Source organism: Rhipicephalus microplus, unplaced genomic scaffold (genome assembly GCF_043290135.1).
Source record: "Rhipicephalus microplus isolate Deutch F79 unplaced genomic scaffold, USDA_Rmic scaffold_14, whole genome shotgun sequence".
In the NCBI taxonomy this organism is placed as follows: domain Eukaryota; kingdom Metazoa; phylum Arthropoda; class Arachnida; order Ixodida; family Ixodidae; genus Rhipicephalus; species Rhipicephalus microplus.
The window spans coordinates 10583582-10610741 of NW_027464587.1; the positions used below are offsets into that span (position 1 = coordinate 10583582).

Consider the following 27160-nt stretch of genomic DNA (forward strand, 5'->3'; position numbering starts at 1 on the left):
TTCCCTCAATCGGACACCTTATTTCACCTCGTACAAGTCGCCTTCGCACTCTCACCTTGTCACCTTCCTTTTTCTTAGGCACTATGGTGGACTGGAACGGCTTTCCCTACGTCATCGTTGTCATTGCCAACCCAGAAGCTTTCACTGCAGCTGTATGGGCTCCTTTTTTATCCTGATTGGTCCATTGTCACACATTCTTCTTATACCCCACCCCTTATGTAATGTCCCCACTTGGGGTCTTTAAAGAAATAAAGTGTAACATCGCTTACCATTGCCTGGCAGATCCTCTATGTGACACAGCACATTTGCAGAAACGAACCCTCGCAATCACATGACTACGTAATGCATGTGTCGCGACACACTTCGATAGCGAAATAGCCCAGTCAGAACCAAATTTTTTCGCTGGCTTATCTGCGCAAGTTGCGGAAAAGAGCCAGTTGGGCTCGACAGCTTCAACTTCGAACAAAGTATGCAGTATGTACTTTGGGTTAGTACTACACAGCAGCTGCCTCACATTCAGCGCCTCAACATGCACGAGCAGTTCGGTCAGGTGTGAAAGTACAATGACAGTGTCAGATTTAGATGTCTGTGCAACTTGCCCATTCAATGATGGGTTTAATCTCAGCCCCAGCGATCACATTTTGATGGAGGTAAAATGATAAAGGTGTGTGTAGCTGTCAGTGCACATTAAAAACACCAGATGGTCAAAATTTCAGGAGCCCATCCCAACAGCGTCCCTAACAATGATATCTTAATCTTGAAAGGTAAAACTCCAGATATGATTATTACTAATACAGTTTGTGTAAGTGCCCAAGAAACACCAAGAAAACAAGACATCGCTTAACCTTGTGCAGATGGACTATGCGGCACAGTGCGTTTCAACCCTCGCAAGCACATCATTAAGTTATGCATGAGCACACTTCAATAGCAAACAAGCCCAGTCGAGACCAAATTTTTTCACTGGCTCATCTGCGCAAGTTTCGCAAAAGAGCTCATTTAGGTAGAGAGGCTCAGCTTCAAACAAAGTATGCTGTTTATAAATTATAAACTATAGGTAAATACTTCACAGCAGCTGCTTTCTCCTTCAAATGGTAGCCCCCCTGCACATATTCTTTCGCATCCTGGACACACATTTAGTGCATCAACCCATGCAAGCAATTTCGTCAGGTGTGAAAGCACGGTGATGGGTCACATTAAAATGCCTTTGCAACACGCCCATGCACACTAAAACTCAACAACGTATCTTCAGCAACGATGACCCATTTTTCACTGACTAGTGCGTGCTCTTCAGCCTTTGTGGCACAAAAGACCACAAAAGACTTTTTACGCGAGAGCTGTCAATGCTGTGCCGACTCGCAGACGGTAAACGAACCTCACACTTTGAATATCACTCAAAGTGAGCGCACCGCTTGCCATATACGCACAGTTTCGAGGCTCGTATGGTGATTTAACACACTTCCAAATAGTTTTCTTCATGCATCCTCCCTCGATCTGGAACCCTTTTTGCAGTTTCGATGATACCATGGCAGGGTAGGAAAAATTCAAGGCGCACTTCCTCATACAAGGCCCCACTTTATTATCGCGAGCGTTTTCAATATTTTTCCCATTGACAATGCGGCTGTAGGTTTTCAAGGTGTCCTCGGCATGAAAATGCACATCGCCAACTCGCAATTTATCCGACAGCCTTTTGTAAAGACCGAGAATAGCACAATCCCGCACTCGACGGAGAGCCAGATCACATGGAGGCCGGAAGTGTCGGAAGTGTCTCGGGCACACAAGAAGTTGGCATTGCGGACAAACTAACATCCATGCCACATAGAACACAACAGCACGCAAAATCTATTCAGTCCGCGTACTGCAACACATGGACACTGCACAACCGCAGCCACACACAGGGCGCATTGTTGCTATTTTATTTAAACTACTCAACCGAATCACTATCCACTTTAAATTCGCTTTCAACCTAAAATTTGCTTTTCACACTAGCCTACATAATACCCACACTGCAACAACTAATGATAGCACCCATAGCAATCACAACAAAAGAACAACAAAATAGCCATGAAAGTCCCTGGTTGCCTATGCTACACACTTCCTCCGGTTAAATGCTGGAGGTGCATTTCTCTCTCTCTCTTTTTTTTTGTCTTGAGCCCTTTGCCTACCTCCCGTAGTGATCGGCTGGGACATGCTACCTTCAAAGAGCATTTCCCGAAGACTTTAGAGAAGCATGCATCAGACGCAGACGAATGATGGCTAGCCAGTCTTCTCTTTTGAAGGCTACACTTAGCAGGCGCTGTCCTTGTCAGCCTCTTCTGTCTGTCTGTGTTTTCGTGCACTTCAACAAAATTTTCAATTATGAACATAATCCAACTGGCCCAACTTGCCATCTTTACCCACCTACCAATACCAAATTGGCATAGCTTCAAAACTCTGGAGAATGTGTCGCTGGGCATGTGGGTATATACTTGAAGGAACAAAAAAAAACAGCTTACAGGCATTGGAAGAGTCTTTTCATGTACGCGGTCGTAAGCTTTTTTTTTTTTTTTTTCTCCCCCCCTCAAACTGAGAACAACAACTTGCGACTACGGTAAGCAAGCAGGCTATTTCTCTTACAAATGAAACAGTTTACAGCACGTTATAATGCAGAGTTCATGTCCAATTTGACCTTTTTTTTCACATTTGTGAATTCGCACTAAGGACTGGAATCTGGGAAAAGTTGTAAGAAATTGGGAAGCTAGCTTGCAACCTACAATAACAAATTAACTCTTGCGGTTTTACGTCCCAAAACCAGTATGAGGGTCGGCACAGAAGAGAGATGCAGAAATTTCAGCCATCAGGTGTTCTCTAACAAACACCTAAATCTGTTCGCAAACCTCTAGCATCTAGCCTGCATTGTAATGCCGTGACAGCAGCCAGGATTCGATTCCGTGAGCGTAAGTCGGAAAAGTCGTGAGTAGACTCATTTGGACTCGGACCGAGTAGTGAGTCCGGGCGAGCGATATTCTAGAGAGTCTCGGAATCTGGTCGAGAAAAACCTGATTGTGTCAGAGTTCAAGTAAGCCCTAAGCACAACATGCATTTCTTGAGTGAACATGAGTGAACTGCACCTTTTTCTGCCGAGTTACAGCGATAAATACTCCACTTATGTCAGCTCACGTTGTAGTCATACATACTAAGACACGCTACCTACCGCTCAACATTCATTGATCAGAGGCGCGTGTCTCTCGCCCCTCTTTCTTGAGTCCTTGGTGAAAAGGTTCACACTACGCTGCAACCACTGACATTTAAAGGAACAACAACAAAATGTGCATCAGAGAACGACAATGCAAGGTATTGAAATTAAAGCTGATTGAAATTGATGCTGATTGACAAAGCTAATTATGCGAGGCCCATTCCGATTCGGATCTAGGTCTGAGTGAGCCTGTTTAACAAAAATTTCTGAACTTTTTTCGCCGGCCTATGCCCGCAACGTTTGGGTCAGCAGTACAGCGCTGTACAGCAGCAAATGTTTCCGCATACTGGAGTCTGCACAGTCACTGAATGGCAGTAGCATGCTACAGCCAATGGCAGTGCGCTTCCATCTGAGCTATTGAACCATTCATCGCGCTCATGCTGCTGGCAGGCTTTTCAAATAGTGAATTTTAGGTTTGAAACAATTGATGATTTGGGCAAATAAATGAGCACATCTGCCATGAACCAACCGACTTGCCCAGTATTTATTCTATAATTGAAACAAACAATGTGCAAATGCGATTCTTTTAAGTTCAAAAAGAAGTGGAAGTGACTGAATTTCAAGCAAGCAGCAGAGTTTACCTTTCGGTAAAATGCAAGTGATAGCCTGTAAAATATGTTACAATTTAAAATTTACTTTACTTAGAACACACAAACTGGTTTAATGAACTTTTAAACTTGAAAACTGATGAGCCTGTGTGAGGGTAATTAGTTCATCGAACATTGAAGCAGGGCCTTTTGGTGGTGTGTATTTCTCGGGATGTGAAACCATTTTACAGGGGGTTACATGTGGTTCATTTAGAATGCTTCAAATTAATAACAATTTAAATCCATCTCAAAGCAAGTCTGAATACAGTTATTTACACACAAATATTAAAACTTTGCAAATGTTTGCACAAGCGTAGACATTGGGAAAACGTCCATTCGCTGAGTAAAGCCACAACTGCGGTAACGAGGCCTCACCTTGGTCACCATGATGACCACAAACTTCTTTTCGTCAATTTCATATTCACTCATCTTGGAGTCATCACTTAGGATTTTACCTGTGAGGGAAAAAAAATGTGCATCATGAACATGTTGCCAGCATTGGTTGGCACTGTTCATTTGCTATTTTACGCCATGCACCAACTTTTAACACTCCTAAAAACTAACACACTCCTAACACTCCAAAACACAGGGTGTTGTACAGTACTAGTACAAGCATTTTTTAGCATGCGATCTTCGTGCGCAATGACAATAAAATCTATAATCGCGATAGTGTCAAAAGGTGCACCAATGCAGGCCAATCGCTAAAGTATACAGAATAACATAAACAAAACAACTCGGAGACATATTAAGTAGCCAACAATACCAGTATCCGTATTCCCAAATGCAATACAAATACAACATTTGTTGCTAGGCCACAACAAGATTCACAATCCAGAACAGCGGCACGCATTTTGAAGATCGCACACACCTGTTACGTTTACAGAGAGACGAACATGGTTGCAGAACAAAAGCCCAAAACCAAGCATTGCAGAAGCAATAGTTTCATTTAAGCAGTAGTTCCGCTTAGCAGATTTCCATTAACCGAGAGTCTACTGTCTTTAGGCGCGAACTTTTTTCTCGCATTTGCTATCTCCCCAACTACACCCAGGACTATATGCGGGTCCAAGCTATATGTGGGCCTTTACGGTAAACAGTGCGAAAGACAAAAGAGAAGAACTACACAGGACAAGCATACACTTCAAACTGAAACATTTATCGAGTGCATACTATGTGCTTAAACAAGGCTGTTTACCATGTGTACACCAGGAGCCGTTTCAAAAACAAGATGCAAAATACAGCAAACTGATTTCTGCATAGCTCGGATAGTGAAGCTCTTTGTTGAATAAGGCGATCGAGGCCTGAGCTCCACATGCATTGGCTTTCACAATTCCCCACCGAGTCTGCCCCCAATGACGACACAAAATGATGGTGTTGCCAAAGGGAAAAACACAGCCACAATCACGACACCATAACGTCAGCGGCATGGCTTCTTAGAGAGTTGTTACGCTCACACAGGCACACATTAATGCAGTGCCTCATCTTCCAAACATACAAACGGTCACATGAGAGTGGCATCGAGTACAACACAAATGTACAGCTAAGAATGACTGGTAGAACATCGTTGATATGTTTACGGAAAAAAAAAATACTAGGAAGATAATGAAAACATACAATCCGAATCCAGCAAAAAAATGAGGCTGACAAGTCCATTATGAGGTTTAAGGGGGAAGAGCACTTATTTCTCGAAAAACAGCAATTTTCTGCTGCTGCCTCTCACCCTTAAACAAAAAAAGCTCCTTCTCCACACACTTTAGACCCTTGTCGCCATTTTCATTGCTTTTCGGGCAAAAGAATCATGGTAAAGCTTGCAGTCCATCAGGGGCTTCGGCAAACAGCCGGTCAGAGGCACGCTTTCGTTCTCACCGCTGCCTTCTGGTGCGTCATCCCCCACCTTCTTCGCTGCATCGCAACCCCCAACCTTCGCGACAGTCTCAATGACACTTTGCAGCTCACAAGTCATGATTGATTTGTGGGGTTTAACGTCCCAAAACCACCATTTGATTATGAGAGACGCCGTAGTGGAGGGCTCCGGAAATTTTGACCACCTGGGGTTCTTTAACGTGCACCCAAATCTGAGTACACGGGCCTACAACATTTCCGCCTCCATCGGAAATGCAGCCGCCGCAGCCGGGAATCAAACCCGCGACTTGCGGATCAGCAGCCGAGTACCTTAGCCACTAGACCACCGCGGCGGGGTCAGCTCGCAAGTCAGGACACTGTCATCTATAGAGATGGAATCAGCAAAGGGTGGATTGGCACCAGTGGAGAGAGATTCCTTATCGATGTCATCATCAAAGTTGACTTCGGAGGTGTGGTGTAGTAGAGTGAAGTGGTGGTGTCTGTGAAGTGTGGTGGCATCGTGGTGTTATGTACAACGTGCTCGGAGGCGACGGCAGTGGTGCTTCTCAATTGAGCGGCGGAAAGATGGTGATGACGTTGGCATGAAACGTCATGCATGAAACTGCGGCCCGCTAAAAGGAAGAGGAAGTTTGCGCGAAAGGTTGCGCTCCCAAGGCACGAGAAGGAAGACGAGGAAGACGAGTTGGGGGCAGAACGGGATCGAGCTGGCTGGAGTGCAGATCCTGGGTGTCGCACGACTGCGGTGTCTGGTTCCGGACCCGACCGCGTGAAGTCAGGCAAGGCCAGGACGCTCCGGCTGTTCACGGTGTACTCGGAGGTACGCGGCCTTCCAGAGTTCCGGCCGTGACTGTTCAAGGTCACGTCCCAGGTGTCCAGGCTTCGACTCTGGTTCCGAACCTCCCGTGGAGGGCGGAACCTTCCGGGTGGTGATCATCTCCTCGAAACGAGCCAGCATCTGCAAGCGGCCGTAGTTCTTGCTAAGGCAAGGGCCACCTCGTCTTCCGCCGAGCGTCGCCGTGCTGGTCAGCGCGTGACTCAAGCTGCTGAGACATCGCCAGCGTCCACCGCCTCAACCCACCAAGCCACCGCCACCATCAACGCCACCGGTCACTGTTGATTTTTATAAACATTATAGCTGAACAACTTACAGGACACGTCTTTATTTGCCAGCTTAGACTCGGTGTCTGTCAATTGCAACTTCATCTCTTTTTTTTTTCTTAATTATGCTTAATGTTTCTACTTTTCTTTTCACACCTTAAGCGGCTTCGTCATTTTTTAGCTCCGAGGCTTTCCCTACGAGCAACAATTTATTCAATCGTAAACCTGCATCACAGGAGGGCCACGATTGCTTAGACCACTTCAACATTGCCTCCTCCAGCTCCCCAGCGCAGGTTCCACAAGCTTGCTTTGTTGCACTGCCGAGTACGAGGGTGTTCGTCTCAATCTTTTTCCGCTTCGACACCACAGTGTTCACAGTTGACGCTGGCAGCCCCAAGTTCATTTGCTATGTCGATTCGCTTCCTCTTCGGGTTCCTGCTGACAACCGCTAGGATATTCAGCTTCTCCTTAGTTGACAAGAACTTGCGCTTCTTCGGCACCATGCTGAACAACTGCCTCAAATCCTGAACTACCGAGCAACGTGCAGCCTCGCACAGGGCCCGACATGCATATCCCTAAAATTTCTTTCCAAGGTGCCGTCTGAGAAAGAAAACCACTGTGCTATGGAAAATAACAAGAATTTTTTTAAAACCGTTTGAAGACTGACGACTCAGATGGGTCTGTGTATGGTTTACAGAAAGCTGCGGCAAAGATGGGTAGCGCGACCAGGTTATTTGAAGAAAGCGTGGAAGGGAATATTTACCCCCGTATTCACAAATGCTGCTTTACTTGAACTTGACTTGCCACCAACTTCAATGCAGCACAAACGTGCCCCAATCGCGCTGTCTTTAGGCGGTGAGAAAGCCGCACAAATGCACAGACCTGTTTTAAACACGCTGTATTGAAGGCAGTTTCAAAACAAATTCAAATAAAGGAGCGTTTCAGAATATGGGGGTGAGTACACTAATTTGGAGAAGACGCCGAGGGTGAGACTTTAGCACAGCAAGAAAACCGCCATCACCGAACAGCGGTAGTCTGCCACTTAGCGCTTCAGAAGCATGCAAGAGCGTTTTTTTTGCACTCCGAATGAGGATTTTCAACTGCGGAATGTATCATTCAACGGCAGTTCGCCAAAATGTCGATGGTTGCTGCCGAATAACCGTATTTACCTGGAACGCATTAAGTAGAGCATATCAACACATAGCTCTATGGCTAGTTATCGCGATTTTGAGCTTAGAAGCCGGGAAATCATATTAAGCTGAAATGTGTCAACAAGGTTCTACTGTAGACTTGGCAGGCACTTTCCTGCGTCTGCAACCTGCTGACAATGAAGTGGTCAACATCCACATGAAACTTGCCCAGCTTACTGGGCAAGCTATGCACATATGTGAGGACAGCCATGTTTCTATGCTGCTCTCGCTGACGAGTGTCTGCCCTCTGCACAGTTTCCTAACATCTGGTCTGCGTTTTCCGTGGGTGGTCAGAAGATATTGGCAGAGCTTCTCAAGCCAGCAGGACAATGTGGCAGTCACCACAGCATTACCAACGGCACAGCTCTGGCCTTGCACGAGGGCATTCCCAATGTAGTGGCTTCAGCCACTTTACAAAAAAAAAATAATAACCTGCGCAGCGCGGGCACGTGTGTGTGTACGTGTGTTGAGATGTACCACCCCACCCAACAAGTTCTTCTGAAATATAGTAAAACTTGTTGTTGGGCTAGTTGGTGCATGTTACAAGATAATGAGACGACGCAAACAATGTATGACAGTACACTTTAGGGGAGAAATGAAGTGCTCACATTTTGACATCACACAGACAACTTATCAGTGGCATAGCCAGGGGTGGTGGGGGATGGAGGTGGGGGGTGCTCAAACTTTTCCTGAAATTTTTCATCCGATGCGACCCCCTGGCACCTAACTTTTTTTTTTCGTCACTTTGCGCTGACATGATTTAGAAACTGAGTGCTGCTACTATCAAAATATCATTTCTGGGCGCTTTTACAATGTACGAAGTTGCATACGGAAAAACGTGTTGTGGTGTTTGTCAAGGCTTAGCATTCTGTGAGAACTATAGTGTGACTCTTCGTACGTGTGCTAAGATATGCTCAACCCAAAGAATAACATTTCTATTTAACTTTTGCATGTTCTGCTAACATCTCAACACACACGCATGCACACACACATGCACACATGCGCAACAGAATATTCAGTTTATACACCTAACTCGGCTTGTATGTGATTGTACAATATATACCTTTGTTATGGCCTAACACCTAAGGCACTCCAGTCTTGTCTAGTGACGAAGATGCAACACAGGCAAATGTGCAGGCAAATCACAGCTTTAGAAAGGACTACTAAAATACTCATCATATAACTTAGGCTCACAAATAAAAAGATGGTGGTCGTAAACCTAAAGCAGAGTAATGAGAAATGCAGTGTGGGCAGCTGTAGTGAGCACAAGCTTTATTGTTCAGCACTGTGGCCAACAGCGCAAGAATAAGGAAAATGAAGCTGAACAAATATACGACAAATTATATATATTTATTCGCTTTATCTGTTGGTTTCTTTACATTGACATGACTAGAGGGGGACACCAATAAATTTCTGCAACTAGCGGCATGATACACGACAAGAAATGCACAGAATGTAGAAACATGGCATGTTATCACGTAAAATTACGAGCTATATATATAGTAACTATAATTTTTCACAAGAAAAGAAATAAACTTTGTGCAAGCGATGTCTCACGCCGCAAACAGACGCATTACATAGTGGAATACTGTTGATTATCTTTTTTGATTGACCAAAGAATATCCTGAACACTGCATGTCACGTTATATACCCCATATGTTACCTCGAAGTTGCTAGAATTGTTGCATGCAAATTTGGGTTGGTAAATTGTCGTTCACACCTTAGGTATCCGCTAACCACGTCTGCAAGTGAAAGGTGCCGCTGAAAAGCAAGGAGTAGGCAACGGGAGAGAACGGAATCACTTAGCCCATCTGTCAAAGTGATTTTCAGCAACATGTCTCATACAGTTGAACTTGCTTCCTTACAGCTGGACAAAAGGTAGTGTGTACTGACTATACCAAAACCGTCTTTTTTACTACCAACCAGGGTGGTCCAGTGGTTATGGTGCCCTATTGATGACCTGCTACCTGCGATTGAATCCCTGTGGTATTTTCGATGTAGGCGAGAATGCTTGAGGCCCATGCGCTTTGATTTAGGTGCATGGTAAAGAAGCAAAGTGGCAAAATTTTCGGAGCACCCTACTACAGCGTCTCTCGTAGTCATATCGTGGTTTTCAGATGTTTAACATCATGACTGTTACAAATCATGACAAACCCCTATCTAGAAGAATTACACATATGGCTTCATCATATTAAGTTACAGTTAAATGCGAATAAGACACAGTACATATTTCCACCACCAAATATGCGGAATGTAGGTGACATAGTAATTAAATATGAATCCACACAAATTACACGAACAAAGGCACAGAAATTTTCAGGAGCCTGTTCCACGAAAACATGACATGGAATACACACATTTCACACTTGACAGCAGACATAGCCGAAACCATTGGTTGCATTCCGAGAATTAGTTCTTTATTACCACTGTGGTTAAAAAGACAACTTTACTATTCATTAGTGTATTCAAAATTGACATACTGCACTCTAGTTTGGGGAACAACTACGGACACTAAATACAATAGGTTGTTAGTTTTACAAAAAAGGGTGCTGCGTATATTTGAAAATTATATGGGAGACATACGCGACTTACACACACGAGAACTGTTCATAAAGCACAGCATATTAAAGCCCAACCAGATATACTTGTTTAAATTAATGAAGTATATACACAATTATGTCTTTAAAAAAAACAGTTATACTGAAACAGGCAGATATAAGTTCAGGAATCATCAGCATCGATTGCCTAAAGTGAGGACGAATTACTGAAAGCCGACATTACCAAATTGCACATTTCCTGAACAAATACAAAGGCATTGTCTGCTGGATTGATTCCGCAAAAAAAAATGAAACAAATTCATGACACATCTCATTACCACTGAAGTCGATGTTTAACTGCTTGTATACTATTTTTAGTTGCTCTCTATTTGCTTTCAGTAAATTCATACATGTTCTACGTTTCTGTAAACATTATGGCTTTGTGGCATTTTATTTGTGTAACACTGTACAATCACTACTGTTGTAGCATTTCATTTCTGCTCCTTTTTGTACATAATTTATTTTTGTACATGTGTGATTTATGGCGTTACTGTTTGCTTTATGTATTGTGTACCTGCTCCGAACTCCGGGGGGGCAGAGGCCACCGTCAGGCGATCAAAGCCTTTAGCCTGTCTCCTCAGGGTATACCGGAAATAAAGCTGGATTAAAATTGAATTGAATCATCATTAGCCTCACTACGTCCACTGCAGGACAAAGTCCTCTCCCATGGTCCGCCAGTCAAGTCGGTCCTGTCCTTGCTGCTGCTAATTTATACCCGCAAACTTCTTAATCTCATCTGCCCACCTAACTTTCTGTCTCCCCCTTACCCGCTTGCCTTCTCTGGGGATCCAGTCAGTTACTTTTAATGACCAGCGGTTATCCTGCCAATGTGCTACATGCCCGGCCCATGTCCACTTCCTCTTCTTGATTTCAACTATGATATCTTTAATCCCAGTTTGTTCCGTAACCCACTTTGCTCTCTTCTTGTGTCTTAAGGTTACATTTACCATTATCCTTTCCATCGCTCGCTGCATCATCCTCAATTTAAGCTGAACCATCTTTGTAAGTCTCCAGGTTTCTGTTCCATAGTTAAGTACCGGTTTGGCTTTGCCGTTATTATTTGTCCTAAGCACACGTAGTCTTTTACAACCTCAAGTGGACTATTACTTATCTTGAAGCGCTGTTTTCTTTCAAGGTTGCTGAACATTACTTTCCTTTTCTGCAGATTAATATTAAGACCTACCTTTCTGCTCTCCTTGTCTAACTCCGTGATCACGAGTTGCAATTCGTCCTATGAGTTACTCAGCAATGCAATGCCGTCGGCGAAGCATAAGTTACTAAGGTACTCTCCATTAACTCTCATCCCTAACTCTTCCCATTCTAGGCCTCTGAAAACCTCCTGTAAGCAAGCGTTAAATAGCAGTGGGGAGATTGTATCCCCCTGCCTTCCACCTTCCTTGATTATTATTTTGTCGCTTTCGTTATGAAGCACTATGGTGGCAGTTGACCCCATGTAGATTTATTCCAGGACGTTTATATATGCTTTGTCGACGCCCTGATTCTGCCGTGTCCGCAGGACTGCCGATATTTCTACTGAATCAAACGCCTTCTTATAATATGTGAAAGTTATGTATAGTGGTTGGCTGTATTCTGAGCATTGCTACCTAATTGATTTCATTTCATTTTATTTCCTTTGTAGTGTTCCTACTTAAAATAACGGAACAGCATTAAAGCTTCAGTATGGAACTGGCGTCCATCTTAATCTGCTTTATTTTTCACTTCATCCTCCTCTTCTCTCCTGCCCCGGCCCTCGCGCTTCTTCATCTTCTGTCCAAAGGCTCATACCGCTTCACCCTTCCCGCTTTCTTTTAATTACCCCTCCTGGGGTAATACTTGAAGACATTCCCAATTGAAGCACATTCAACAGATCCACGTTCACCAGTGTACCAGACAGTCTTCAAAATTCCGTTCTGGGTGGCTGTCTTGGTCACAGAGTAAGGCCCATAAAATTTGGCACTGGAATCTCTTATTCCTTTTCTCACTAGTACGAGGTCGGTGACTTGAATGTCTGGCATGTCTGCTCGATGCCTCTTGTCGAAATTCTTTTTCATTCGTTTTCGGTACCTCTCCTCCTGTGATTTTTGTTGCCTCTCCTCGACAATCTTGAGGTTTTCCAAGAGTCCCAACTCACGGTCTGCCTGCAGAATAGGGGTCTCTCCTGTAGAAGCGTACTGTGGACTGCACCCCAAGCCACTTGTGTAGGATCGGTTATGATGTTTTACGGCTGCTTCTAAAGAACATTTCCATCCCCCAGGAAAACTATCGTACATCTTGATGTATTGTTTCACGTCCCGTATGGCACGTTCTGCAAGCCCATTCGCCGCAGGATGGTATGGCGCACAGAACTTGATCGATACATTGTGATCTCGAGCCCATCTTACTAGCTTTTCACTCTTGAACGCGGGGCCGTTATCGCATACGATTGTCCGCGTAGTTCTAAACATGTCCCTTTCGAGAAGGGTTATGACGCTATTTGCATCTTCTTTTCCTGCTCGTGCCGCGACCATCCTGGTGCATTCATCTATGGCCAGCAGAAAAGCTTGCGTTTTTCTGACTCCTTCCCGTTTCTTGTTAAGTTCGGCGAAATCCAGGTGAACTACTTCAAAAGGCACGTTCGAGTGGCAAGGTAGTATCATGGTGTCCGTAGGCTGTTTATACTTGACTTTGTGTACTTGACACACATGGCATGAACGAACGTACTGACTAACGTCTTTCTTCATGTGAGGCCACGTAAACCTCTTGACCAACTTGTTGTAGGTACGCCAAAAGCCGTCGTGTCCTCCAGATTCTGGGCTATCGTGGTACAAGTAAAGCACTTTGGAAACAAGAGTTGGTGGGACTTGATACCGACCTTCCGTAAAAACCAGTTGTTCTGAGCCTTCCCACAGCTTCACTTCATTGATTTCTTCAGATTTTTCTGTGTTGTTTTGTACCATCAATCTTGATAGAGCATCTGCATCGGTTAAAAGCGGTCCGGGTCGGTGCGAGATGGTAAAGTCAAATTGCTGCAAGTAATTCACCCATCTGGCGATACGCCCTTTAGTTTGGGTCATATTCAAGAGATGAGTGAGTGCCTGGTGATCGGTGAACAAAGTGAACTTCGTACCTTCCAGGTACGTGCGGAAGTAGTCAACGGCCTTCAGAACCGCCAGTGCTTCTTTTTCCGTAGTAGTGTAGTTTGTTTCAGACGGCTTGAAAGTGTAACTGTAGTAACCGACTACGTGTCGCTTTTCTCGGCCAGATGCTTCAATACATTTTTGATACAACACTGCACCAGTCCCATAATGTGAGGCGTCAGTGTTCAATTCAAAGGGTAAAGTGAAATCTGGTATACGCAGAACGGGGTCAGAAGAAATTCTGTGCACCAAGTCACGGTAGACTCTCTCACATTCGTCACTCCATTCAAAGGGAACTTCTTTCTGCGTTAAGCGCGTGAGGCATCTAGTTTTGACAGCAAAGTCCTTTATGAAAGATCGGAAATGTCCTGCCAATCCCAAAAACACACGCAGTGAATGGACGTCATATGGTTTCTTCAACTGGGAGATCTTCTCGACGGACTCTTGTTTTGTGCTTTTGGTGTTCCCATCGAAGACTCTTCCAAGAAACACCACTTTTTGTTGAAAGAATACACTCTTCTTAAAATTAACCTTGAGATGTGCCAAGCTCAAGGCGTTTAACACCTGAGACAGATGGTCCTGATGCTCAGCCTCTGTTTTGGAGAAGACTATAATGTCGTCTATGTACACATTACAAAAAACACCAAGGAATGGCTTTAGGACGTCGTTCATGATCTTCTGGAACCACGCTGGCGAGTTTTTCCAACCGAAAGGGAGCCGGTTGTATTCGTAGAGATCGAATGGCGTGATAAAAGCGGTGTACATTTTTGTTTCTTCGGTTAGTGGGATCTGCCAGAAACCTTTGCATAAATCGATGCGGGAAAAATGTCGGCAACCCCCGGTCTCATCTATAATTGTGTCGATCTTCGGCATAGGAAATGGTATGAGTTCTGTCTGACGATTGAGAACCCTGTAGTCGGTGCATAATCTGAAGGTTCCGTCTTCTTTCGGTGCGATCGTTATGGGAGAAGCGAAGGGTGATACCGAAGGTCGTATGATATCAGCATCTAGCATCTCCTGCAACTCTTTCTTGAGCCACATCTTTCGCTCCCTTGACATATTGTAAGGTGCTTTCCGGATGACGGTCTTGTCAGCGAGTTCGAAAGGAACCTTGTGGGACTTCATCGCCTGAGGATAGCTTCCTATGCATACAAGTTCAGGGTAGGTCGTTGCGATATCCTCCGCGCACTTGACAACTCGTAGATTATCTTGTCTACCCTGATTTGTCTCGTTCCTTGCTACTCCTTCTACTAGAACCACATCGTCCCAGTACACGTTGATCTTTAGTTTCTTTATATCTGGTCTTGATAGCAAAAAGTCGTACGTTACCCCCTCTATCACCAACACTTCGCTCTCTATTTGCTGACCCTGGAACTCGATGTTTACCAAGGCCCACTGATCATGCAACGTTACTTTTCCATCATAGCCTTGTACTCGTAGAATTCTTCCACTATGCAAGCGATTTGCATCCACCAGCTTGGCATTTATAATGGACACAGAAGCACCGCTGTCTACCAGAGCCATCATATGTTTGTTTCCTACTTTGACGGGAATGTGAAGTAGGCTAGAGCAACTTAAATAAACAGTCTCATTTGGAGTCATCGGGTGGGACTGATCACCCTCGTTTATTAGTTTTTTTTCTGTCGAATACTCCTGAGCTTCAGTGTCGATATTATTCACTCGACCTCTTGGAACACGCCAGGGCAAGTTATCTGTGCGAGTTGCGAGGTGGCTCGGTTCTCGCTGAGCGCGGCTTGACCAGTCCGATTTACTCCGACTGAAACAGCTGCTTGACTCGGCGGTTATGCTTGTTTCCGAAGCTGATGGTATGTTCTGAAGACACGCGAGGAGGTCATCTAGAGTCTTTGGTGACAGTATTTGCACTTGCTTCAACACGTTAGTGTGCAATCCATGCATTATTAAGGCAACTACGGCCGTAGATGGAAGCAAAGGCTCCGCCAGCTTTAAAAGACGGCGTTTCTCAAAGAAGTACTCGACAAGGCAGCTTTGCTCAGACTTGAAATTAAGCGCCGTGTTCCATCTTTCTACTGGATTGCTTCGGAATGCAGTCAAAAACTTTTTCCTCCACTGGCTCCAAGAGTCGTCACTGTCTTCCAGAATGCATGTTTCATACCACTTTCGCGCAACACCTCTCAAGTAAACGCGCATGTTGGTGATTTTAGCCTCATCAGAGAGCCACTTGTTTTTTCCAGCGGCATATTCGTAGAAATCAAGCCAACTTTCTGGATTTGAAGACACACCGTCGAAAGCATCAGGTTCTACGAAATTAGGTGTCGGTCTCTCAGCATTCAGAGAGCTTATAAGAGATGTCATTATTTGGTTTTGTTGAATCATCTGTTCCTGTTGCAGCTGAAAAGCTTTCAAAACGAGGCTCACCTCTTCCGTCGAAGATCGTGATCCTGAGTGTTTTCGACGCGCTGGTTCAAGAACTAGGTCGTTGAAGGTCGCCACACGCAAGTTCACTTTCACAGCACCTTTCCGTCGTAGTTCAGTAGTGTCTACGGCTGCCTTTTCCACAACCAGGTTTACGAGTTCTTCCGAGCTGAGCTCACGAGGTAGGTCTACCGCTGCTTCGTCTTGAACTTGGTACTTCGAAAAGATGATCTCCTCGGAGGTCTCGTCTATGAAGAACGTCACCCACATGATGGCTTCGATGGCCGGCTGCGCCAAAATAATGTAGTGTTCCTACTTAAAATAACGGAACAGCATTAAAGCTTCAGTATGGAACTGGCGTCCATCTTAATCTGCTTTATTTTTCACTTCATCCTCCTCTTCTCTCCTGCCCCGGCCCTCGCGCTTCTTCATCTTCTGTCCAAAGGCTCATACCGCTTCATCCTTAAAGACCCGCAAAGGGGTATTACATAAGGGGTGGGTAGTTATAAACACACCCACAGAAGCCAAAGATTTAACATAGAAAGTACTTATTGATATTTTCTGTGAACGATGATGGGCAGAGAATAGTTGCGATTTCACTGGAAAGGCCGTTCCAGTCTGGTGCGGTACGTGGAAAGAACGAGGCAGAAAAAGTAGAAGTCCGGGAGCGTGGCCGAGCAACTTGAAGCAAATGGCTCGTGCGGTGAGATATGCGTGTTGCGGGAACGATATAAGGTGGGGCATGCAAGGGACTATGAAAAAGTTTGTGGAACAATGACAGGCTGGCAATACGACGGCAAAGTTCAAGATCTGGTAAACCAGATTCTGCTTTTAATCCAGATATGCTGACAGTTGAAGAGTATGAACAGTGAATAAATCTAGCGGCCCGGTTTTGAAGCGATTCGATGGCATGTGTAAGATAAGATTGTCGAGGGTCCCAAATTGGCGATGCGTATTCTAGTTTAGGTCGAATGATGAATTTGTATGCTTGTAATTTTACGTGTTGTGGAGCGAGGCGTAAATGGCGTTAAAGGAAACCCAGTGTTTTATTTGCAGATGAAATGATATTAGTGATGTGTACGTTCCATGAAAGATCGCTACAAAGAGTGAAGCCCAAATACTTGTACGACAGAACATTTTCTAGCGGGATGGCATTAACTGCGTACGAATACACAAGCGGTATGTGGCGGCGATGGAATGAAACGACTTTACATTTACTCGGGTTAAGTTCCATGAGCCAGCGCTCGCACCATTCCTGGAGGCAGTTTAGGTTGGCTTGTAAGGATGACTGTTTTGAAGTGTCAGTAACAGTGTCATATATAACGCAGTCATCAGCAAACAGGCAGGTTTTACAGGTTAGGTTTGAAGGCAAGTCATTTATGTATATAAGAAATAAAAGGGGACCTAGAACCGAACCATGGGGTACTCCGGACGTTACTGGAAGAGGATTAGAGGTACGGTTGTTGATATTGATAGTAACAGACTGGGAGCGGTTTGTAAGGAATTCTCTGATTCAATTTAGTATGTTCGAGTGAAGATTTAACAGGGAAAGTTTTAGTAACAGTCGAGAATGGGGTACTTTATCGAACGCTTTGGAAAACTCTAAGAATATGGCATCCGTTTGTAAGTTACAGTCCAGGTTAGTATACAAATCATGAACAAATAAGGCCAGTTGCGTTTCCCAAGAGAAACCTCTTAGGAACCCATGTTGTGCTGGATGGAAAAAGCTGTTTGAATCAAGAAAGTCTATGATATGCGTGTAGATGACGTGTTCCATGATTTTACAGGGCAAGCTGGTTAAAGATATGGGACGATAGTTTAATGGCGTATTTTTGTTACCCGATTTGAAAATTGGAACGACCTTCCCGTTCTTCCAGTCATCTGGTAGGCGTTCTGTTAAAAGTGTGAGAAGAGCAAGCATAGAAAAGATGCACAAATATATTTTGTGTTCTTAAGAAATTTGGAGTTGATTTCGTCAATACCAGAAGAGGAGGAAAGTTTTAATTTGTCGATTAAGCACATAATTCACGGGCACGGCATCGCATCAAGAATGGGGCGTTTACCGATGCTCTTGTTACAGGTGACGCTACATCTTGCCTTCAGTTCCTGTCCTTTCGTATCCTGGCCGGCCGTTTCCACGGAACGCCAGCTTTGCCGTCATCAGACATGCTTCGGCCCGCCAAATTTGGAAGAAAAAGAGCACATAATCTGGCAACAAGCGACGTCTCCATCTGCCATCTGCGCACTGTCGAGCCTATATAAACGCCCACCGGACCGCTCTTCACTTGGGCACGGCATCGCATCAAGAATAGGGCGTTTACCGATGCTCTTGTTACAGGTGACGCTACATCTTGCCTTCAGTTCCTGTCCTTTCGTATCCTGGCCGGCCGTTTCCACGGAACGCCAGCTTTGCCGTCATCAGACATGCTTCGACCCGCCAGGTTTGGAAGAAAAAGAGCACATAATCTGGCAACAAGCGACGTCTTCATCTGCCATCTGCGCACCGTCGAGCCTATATAAACGCCCACCGGACCGCTCTTCACTTGGGCACGGCATCGCATCAAGAATGGGGCGTTTACCGATGCTCTTGTTACAGGTGACGCTACATCTTGCCTTCAGTTCCTGTCCTTTCGTATCCTGGCCTGCCGTTTCCACGGAACGCCAGCTTTGCCGTCATCAGACATGCTTCGGCCCGCCAGGTTTGGAAGAAAAAGAGCACATAATCTGGCAACAAGCGACGTCTTCATCTGCCATCTGCGCACCGTCGAGCCTATAAAAACGCCCACCGGACCGCTCTTCACTTGGGCACGGCATCGCATCAAGAATGGGGCGTTTACCGATGCTCTTGTTACAGGTGACGCTACATCTTGCCTTCAGTTCCTGTCCTTTCGTATCCTGGCCTGCCGTTTCCACGGAACGCCAGCTTTGCCGTCATCAGACATGCTTCGGCCCGCCAGGTTTGGAAGAAAAAGAGCACATAATCTGGCAACAAGCGTCGTCTTCATCTGCCATCTGCGCACCGACGAGCCTATATAAACGCCCACCGGACCGCTCTTCACTTGGGCACGGCATCGCATCAAGAATAGGGCGTTTACCGATGCTCTTGTTACAGGTGACGCTACATCTTGCCTTCAGTTCCTGTCCTTTCGTATCCTGGCCGGCCGTTTCCACGGAACGCCAGCTTTGCCGTCATCAGACATGCTTCGGCCTGCCAGGTTTGGAAGAAAAAGAGCACATAATCTGGCAACAAGCGACATCTTCATCTGCCATCTGCGCACCGACGAGCCTATATAAACGCTGACCGGACCGCTCTTCACTTGGGCACGGCATCGCATCAAGAATGGGGCGTTTACCGATGCTCTTATTACAGGTCAGTTACCTGAATAGTAGCGCTGGCGTTAAAACCAGCAATTACTGTCTGCTAGCGGTGTCGTGCCCCCCTAATTTATGTGAAACAGTGAAGTGATACCTGTCTGCGCCGTCCCGAATTTGTGACAGCGTCATTAACCTGCTGCTACTCTGTTCGGGGGACGTTGAGCTAAACCCGGGACCCAATGATAAGATTCTAGCGGACATCCTGGAAAGCGTGCGTGGGCTGAAAGCGGGACAGGCGACAATATTGACTGAGCTCAAAGGAGTCAAGGAAAAGCAGGCCGAAACTGACGCTCAAATTAAACAACTGAATGATAGAGTTGCCTCCTTGGAAGCGTCTATTGCATCCCGCAGTCCGGGTGAAATCAGCCTGCCCGAGAATAGCTTACAGTGTGTAAGTGACCAACCGCACATTACATCCCGATGCGATAGTGCAGAAAATAGGATGCGCCGCTCGAATCTTATGTTTTTCGGTATCGAAGATGACGTTAATGAAGATTGGAAAGCTTCAGAGAAAAAAACTAATTGAATTTTACGAAGAAAATCTTCAAATCACCCTTACAAGCCAGCAGTTTTAACGCGTCCACCGCCTTGGCCGGTTTTCTCCAGGTAAGTGCCGACCAATAATTGCTAAATTCGTTCTGTTTAAAAACAAACAAATCGTACAAGCATTATCAAGAAAACTTAAACGTACAGACTATTCTATTAGTCAGGATTTTTCTGTTGCAACCCGCGAAGCGCGGAAAAAGTTTATCAAGTTTGCGAAACCAAGCAAGCAGACATTTAAACTGCGAGTAGACAGGTTAGAAATGAATGGCAAGACGTACATTTATGACAGCTTTACAAAATCGGTTGTTCTTTCTCAAAGGTAGCTAAATAAGAAAGCAAGCAAAAATAAACTTCCTAAGCAACAATGGTCACGTTCCTCGACCTTGGTAAGACCACTAACAGTGACGTTGACTAACATCCGTAGCCTGCTGCCGAAACGTGAAAATATCTCTTCGATCTTGGACGATAGCAATACGGACATTGCTGTCTTAACTGAGACATGGCTTCACCCAAATATGCTCGATGCAGAACTCTTTTCGGACGTGAATATTTTCAGTATTTATCGGTGTGACCGTTCTGAACGAAAGGGGGGTGGTGTCTTGATCGCGATAAAGAATACACTGTCGTCATTTCTGATTGATACTCACTCACCCCTCAAAATAGTTTGGGCTGCCTGCTTTTCCGCTTCATCAAAAATACTGATAGGCGCTTGCTACCGGCCACCCGACGCAGATCCTTCCTTTAGCAATGAACTCAGAAAGAGTATAGCGGCCGCTGTGCAAAGCTATCAGTGTGAAAACGTTTACCTCCTCGGCGACTTTAACTTTCCCGATGTTGATTGGCCGTCTCTCTCTTCACCCAGTCGTGCTTCTGTAGAATTTATAAATTTAACTCTGGATTTTAACTTCTTCCAAACTGTTGACGCACCTACACGTGGATTTAATTTATTAGATCTAATTTTAAGTAATGCGCCTGAAACTATCGGGCCAATCACTTATCGGGACGGTCTAAGTGACCACAAGTTACTCCATTTTCCTATAAATGTGCCATTTAGCCACACAGGTAAAGATAGAAAGATTATACGAGATTATAACAAGGCCGATTACGCAGCAATCAACTCAGACCTTGAAGTATTCCTTGTTGAAGAGACGATGCCCTTGTTCGATACTCGCACCGTCAACGAAAACTGGTGTATCTTCCGGGACAAGGTTTGCGGGCTGGTCGATAAGTTTGTTCCCATAGTTACCAAAACGAATGACAGGTTGAACCCGTGGTTCACTAAGTCACTCCGTCGGCTCAGAAAAAAAAAAAAAAGCGGTTGTACAAAAACGCCAAAAATGGGCAAACTGAAGCTGCATGGAAAAAGTACGACGAGTGGGCGGCGAGCTACTGCTCTGCAATTAAGGATGCGAAAGACAAATATTTTTCCCATGATCTCCTGTCTCTTTTGAAATCAAGCCCTCGGAAGTTTTGGCAGTCGTTAACCCCAAGAACCGACCGCCAGCATATCTCGTTACGTGGTGATGACGACAAACCCCTCTCAGATAGTGACTGTTCATTCGCATTTAACAGGTTCTTTTTTTCAGTATACACAAGAGAAGACCATTCCAACATACCATTCATCGCAGATTACGACTGGGCGTTTATGCAGCCAATAGCTCTTACAGTCGAAGGTATTGCTTCCCTCATTGACCAACTTAAACTATCTACTTCATCGGGGCCCGACGACATTAACACAAAAATCGTATCAAGCAAATTCTTACTTCTCATCTTTCAACAGTCCTTGATGTCTGGTCAACTTCCAGATGATTGGCACATGGGTAAAGTGGTTCCCGTTTATAAAAGTGGAGGTAAACACTCACCTGATAATTATAGACCCATCTCGCTTACGTCAATCTGCTGCAAATTGCTGGAGCATATTATCGCTTCCCATGTTCGCCACCACCTCGAATCAAATAATTTCTTTTTTCCTCACCAGCATGGTTTTCGGAAAGGCTTCTCGTGTGACACCCAATTGTTTGAATTAACAACCGATCTCCATTTCAATATGAATGAAAATAAACAAACTGATTGCGTATTCATCGATTTTTCAAAGGCCTTTGACAGCGTTGCCCATTGCCGCCTAATATCTAAATTATCTGCACTTAGACTCGATTCCTTAACCCTTTCGTGGATCCGCAATTTTCTTTCTTTTCGAAAACAATTCACTACGGTTAATAACTACGCCTCTACTCCCTCTGATGTCATCTCGGGTGTTCCACAGAGTAGTGTTCTCGGACCTCTATTATTTCTCATCTACATAAATGATTTGCCAAATAATATATCTTCCAATATAAGACTATTCGCTGACGATTGCATAATATATCTAGCTATTAACAATGATGGCGACCACCTTACCCTTCAAACAGACCTTAACCTAATTAGTGACTGGTGTGACGTGTGGCAGATGTCTCTTAACTCTTCCAAGTGCCGTGCTATGACCTTCAGCCGTAAACACAAAAACTCCAATTATTCCTACTCTATTAAAAATGATACAATAGTGCAGTGCTCTTTTTACAAACACTTAGGCATCAATCTAACACCCAATCTTTCATGGTCGGCACACATTAGTGTTATTTGCGCGAAAGCCTCAAAAACATTAGGTTATCTCCATCGTAATCTACGAAAGTCTCCAACAAGCATCCGTAAACTGGCCTATTTCACTTATGTACGCCCCCAGCTGGAATTTGCATCTTCAGTCTGGTCCCCTTTCCAAGATTACCTAACCACATTGCTAGAGTCCATACAAAACAGAGCAGTCCGGTTTATATCTCGCAATTATAGCACTCATTGCAGCGTAACAACATTAAAACAAGAACATTCTATTTCGCCATTGCACGTTCGTCGCTCTGTTGCACTGTTATGTTTGCTGCATAAATATATTCACAGCACAAGACGTTCTACGCTCCCCCTAACAGCACCATTGCGCATGTCCAGACGCCTGCACAATCACCTTAGTTTCACTCGCATTTACGGCAAAACGAAGGCATTCAACTTATCAGCGCTTCCTAAGGCCATATCATTATGGAACAACCTTCCCGACTGCATCGCCTCCATCACCGATCCAGATTCTTTTCGCGAACATGTGTGTAATCATTTTTCATCGCACTAATTGCTCTAACTTCACTGATGTTTGTAGCTGTAGCTGTGCCACTGACTTAGTGTCACACTTCTCTTTGGTTCTCTTTAGTTTTTGCTGTACCCACCGTTTTCTTGCAATTTATGTTGGTAAACGCCTTCGTACGGCTAGCAGTATGTGTGTTTGGAAAATGCGTGCGTATGTTGTACACCTCGGCTATGTACCTTGAATTCATGTACCTTGAATTTCTTGTTATTTAAGCTTTCTGTATATCGGTAAACATTCGCGTATTACATTTGTTTGAGTGTCAGTGACTAGACACGCTTTGTCACGATGTGTTATTTTCTGTGTATTCCATGTTATTGATGACTGCCCTATTACTCTTTGAAGTTTGTACCCCCCTTATTCAATGCTCACATTGAGCTTGTAAGGTATCTAAATAAAATAAATAATTCGATTAGCAGTGAACGATACCGGTGGCATAGCACATTCTATAATAGTGGGTAGTATTGTAAATGACATGTTACTTTCTTTGGTAAACACGGATGAGAAAGCAGTGTTGAGGATGTTAGCGCATTGATCATCGGTGAATACATGACCCGATTCACTGGTAAGAGTAATTGGGGCAGCATGCGGGGGGGTTCAAAACCTGCCAAAATTTTTTTTCGTTGTTAGTCAGCATGCTTGGTAAGTCAACGTAGAAAAAATAATTCTTTGCGTCTTGAACTGCGCATAAATAAGCTTTTCAGCAGCGTAGTATTTCTGCCACTTTTGCGAGTCTTCTAGTCTTTTTTCTAATCTAAACAGGCGTTTTTTTCTTGTTTTCTAATCTTTTCATAGTTTTAGAGAACCATGGCTTTTGGCAGTTTGCGCGGAAGCGGGATTTCGGAATAAACCTGTCAGTCAATTTATTGACCTTGTCCTTAAACAGTGTCCAGTTTTCTTCGAAGGACCGGGAAAGAAAGTAGTTTCTAAACTGGATAAGAATGCGTTAGGCGCCAAATTTATTGTTTCATAATTGCCCTTGTCGTACAACCGAATGGTTTTCTGGGTGTTTTGACGAATTAACGGTTTAAATGCAAATTCGGTATAGATGACCTTATGGTCACTTATTTCGGGGAGATAAGTAATCGAGACCATGTCATCTGGGTGACTGGTTAGTATTAGGTCCAAAATATTGTCACACTCTTGTGTTACGCGTGTTGGTGCAGTTACCATTTGTGAAAGGTTAAAATTTAAACAAACGCCCAGGAAAGCCTCGGCTTTGCCTTGTGCCTGTGACGGCACGGTTTGGTTAAGCCAGTTAATACCCGGAAAATTAAAATCACCGAACAAAACTACGGGGGCGTTGGATACTTTTTGTAACTTCGTTTAAGGCGTCGTTAAGGTTATTAGAATAGTCAGGACAGCTATTCGGGGGCCTGTAGCAGACGCCAAGTAATACTGACTGGGGCTTAGCAGAACAAAGAATCCCAATCATTTCAACGTCAGATGACAGGTTAACTAACGAACAGGTCATTTTTTGGTTTATGGCAATAAGAACTCCTCCTCCCTTCTTATCTTTTCGATCCTTCGGAAATAGCTGAAAATTAGGCAAATCGGCCAAGACCTCTTGATCAGAGACGCTGTCATTTAACCATGTATCAGTTAATATAAGAAAGTCGCTGTTGGATGACAAAGCCTGATTCGAAATATGTTCGCGCTTTGAAATGATACTTCTAATATTAGTGAAGGTCACGAAAAACGAAAAAGCTGATTTGGGGAAAATTTGGGGGGAGGTTGACCTTGGTCGAGGACGGGATGATTGCTATTTTAATTCTTTCACAGACTGCAATGTCTCGTCAAAGACGTAGCGTTTAGTTCCTAGAGAGAGGGTTTTGAAGCGCACAGTGAAAGCTGTTGACTTAGTTCTTGCAAAGCAATTAGATGTTTGCGCGCATGACGTACGGCAGGGGAGAAGTCCTCGCCCACGCCGAAGCCTGTGTCCTTGAATTTGCGGCCGTTGGCAAGGATAAGTTCTTTTGTCTTGGATGATTGAAACTTTACAATTATGGGTCGAATGCGGTTTTCCGAGAAGCGCCCGAGGCGGTGGGCACGCTCAATTTCTGAGGGAGGAAATGTTAGTTGGAGTGTGTCACAGCAGTGACTGACGATTATTTCTTCAGAGTCCGAATACGTTTCAGTTTTAGTAGTATCCGGAATGCCATAAAATAGAAGATTGTTACGTCTCGAACGATTCTCACTGTCATCTACATGGGATTCGAGATTACAGATCTTGCGAGTCATTTCGTTTGTGAGTGTCTTTAGGTGAACCAGCTCTGTGCGCATGGATGAAAGGGCAGTGCAATGTTTTTCAAGGTCAGTGATGCGTTTGCACAAATCTGTTATCGTTATATTCGTCGTTTTTAGTTGGTCTTCAATTTCCCGCATGTCGGAAATAAGCTTATTCTGTCCAGTGAATAGCTTCTGCAAATCAGTAAGCAAGTCTTCCCCAGTGGGAGGCCCAGGGTTAGTTTCGACATCCCCCGCAAGAAGCAAAAAAGAGCGTATGAACTGGGCACACTCAACAATAATCACGACACAGCACCGTGGGCTCGGCAGCTGAACTAAAAAATAATTACTCGATTTCTTTGCAAGAAAAGCTCTTCTGTTACTGACCTGCATGATGAAGGCAAACGGATTAGGATGCACGTTCGCACAGCTACCGAGCCCAAAATGCGGCGCGGACAGGGACGGTTGTTTTGTAGTCATGGCTGCAGATGATGTCTGTCTTGATGGGGTAGTCCACGTGTGGTCGAGGCTCAAGGTTTGCAGTGGCGGCGCTATTGCTAGATCCGGTGCGATTGTAGCGGGATACAAGTTCGAAGTGCCGCTGTGGAAGGGGGCGCGGTTGACGGTGCGATGAAGCCAGGCATGAGAAACAGCAGGAACAACTTTGAAGGCATGGTGAGTACCTGCATGATGAAGGCAAACGGATTAGGCTGCGCGTTCGCACAGCTACTGAGCCCACAATGCGGCGCGGACAGGGACGGTTGTTTTGTAGTCGTGGCTGCAGATGATGTCTGTCTTGATGGGGTAGTCCACGTGTGGTTGAGGCTCAAGGTTTGCAGTGGCGGCGCTATTGCTGGATCCGGTGTGACAGTAGCGGGATTCAAGTTTGAAGTGCCGCTGTGGAAGGGGGTGGGAATTGTCGACGGTCCGATGAAGCCAGGCATGAGAAACATCAAGAACAACTTTGAAGGCATGATGAGTACCTGCATGATGAAGGCAAACGGATTAGGCTGCGCGTTCGCACAGCTACGAAGCCCACCTGATAGTATGAATGTGGTCGAATCTTGAGTATAGCCTGCCCGAAATCCTGCTTGTTCTTTCAGTTGATTGAATTTTAATGTTCTAATGAATGAATGAATTCCAATGACGGAGAGCAAGCTCATCAGCCTGTAATTCTTCAAGTCCTTGTCATCTCCTTTCTTATGTATTAAGATGATGTTAGCATTCTTCAAGATTCTGGTACTCTTCCTGTCAGGAGACAATTTGTAAACAGGGTGGCTAGCTTTTCTAACACAATAATCTGTCCTCCGTGTTTTACCAAATCTGATGTTATCTGATCCTCACCAGCAGCTTTGCCTGTTTGCATTCCCTCCAAGGCTTTTCTGACTTCTATTATTCCTGGTGGGGTGTCATCTGGGTTACTGCTAGTTAGTATAGTATTAAGGTCGGGGTTGTCCCAGCTACTGTGCAGATCTCTGTAAAACTCCTTCACTATTTTAACTATCATATCCATATTAGTAGCTACTTTGCCTTTCTTGTACCTTAGTGCATACATCTGTTTTTGCCTATCCCAAGTTTTCTCTTCACTGCTTTGACGCTTCCTCCGCTCTTCAGAGTGTGTTCAATTTTGTTCATGTTATACCTTCTTACATCAGATACCTTACGCTTATTAATCAACTTCGAAAGCTCTGCCAATTCTATTTTGTCTGTTGTATTTGAGGCTTTCATGCTTTGATGCTTTTTAATGAGGCTCTTCGTCTCCTGGGACAGCTTGCT

General features: G+C 44.6%; 1 protein-coding gene across 1 annotated transcript in view; it reads right to left on the reverse strand.

Annotated features, from left to right (window-relative positions):
* Positions 1-27160, reverse strand: part of Rad23 (UV excision repair protein Rad23) — a 264575-nt gene that overhangs the window by 204395 nt on the left and 33020 nt on the right. The window contains exon 3 of the mRNA XM_037431765.2: positions 4195-4274. Within this exon, the coding sequence (XP_037287662.1) occupies positions 4195-4274 (80 nt within the window). The remainder of the gene's footprint in view (positions 1-4194; positions 4275-27160) is intronic.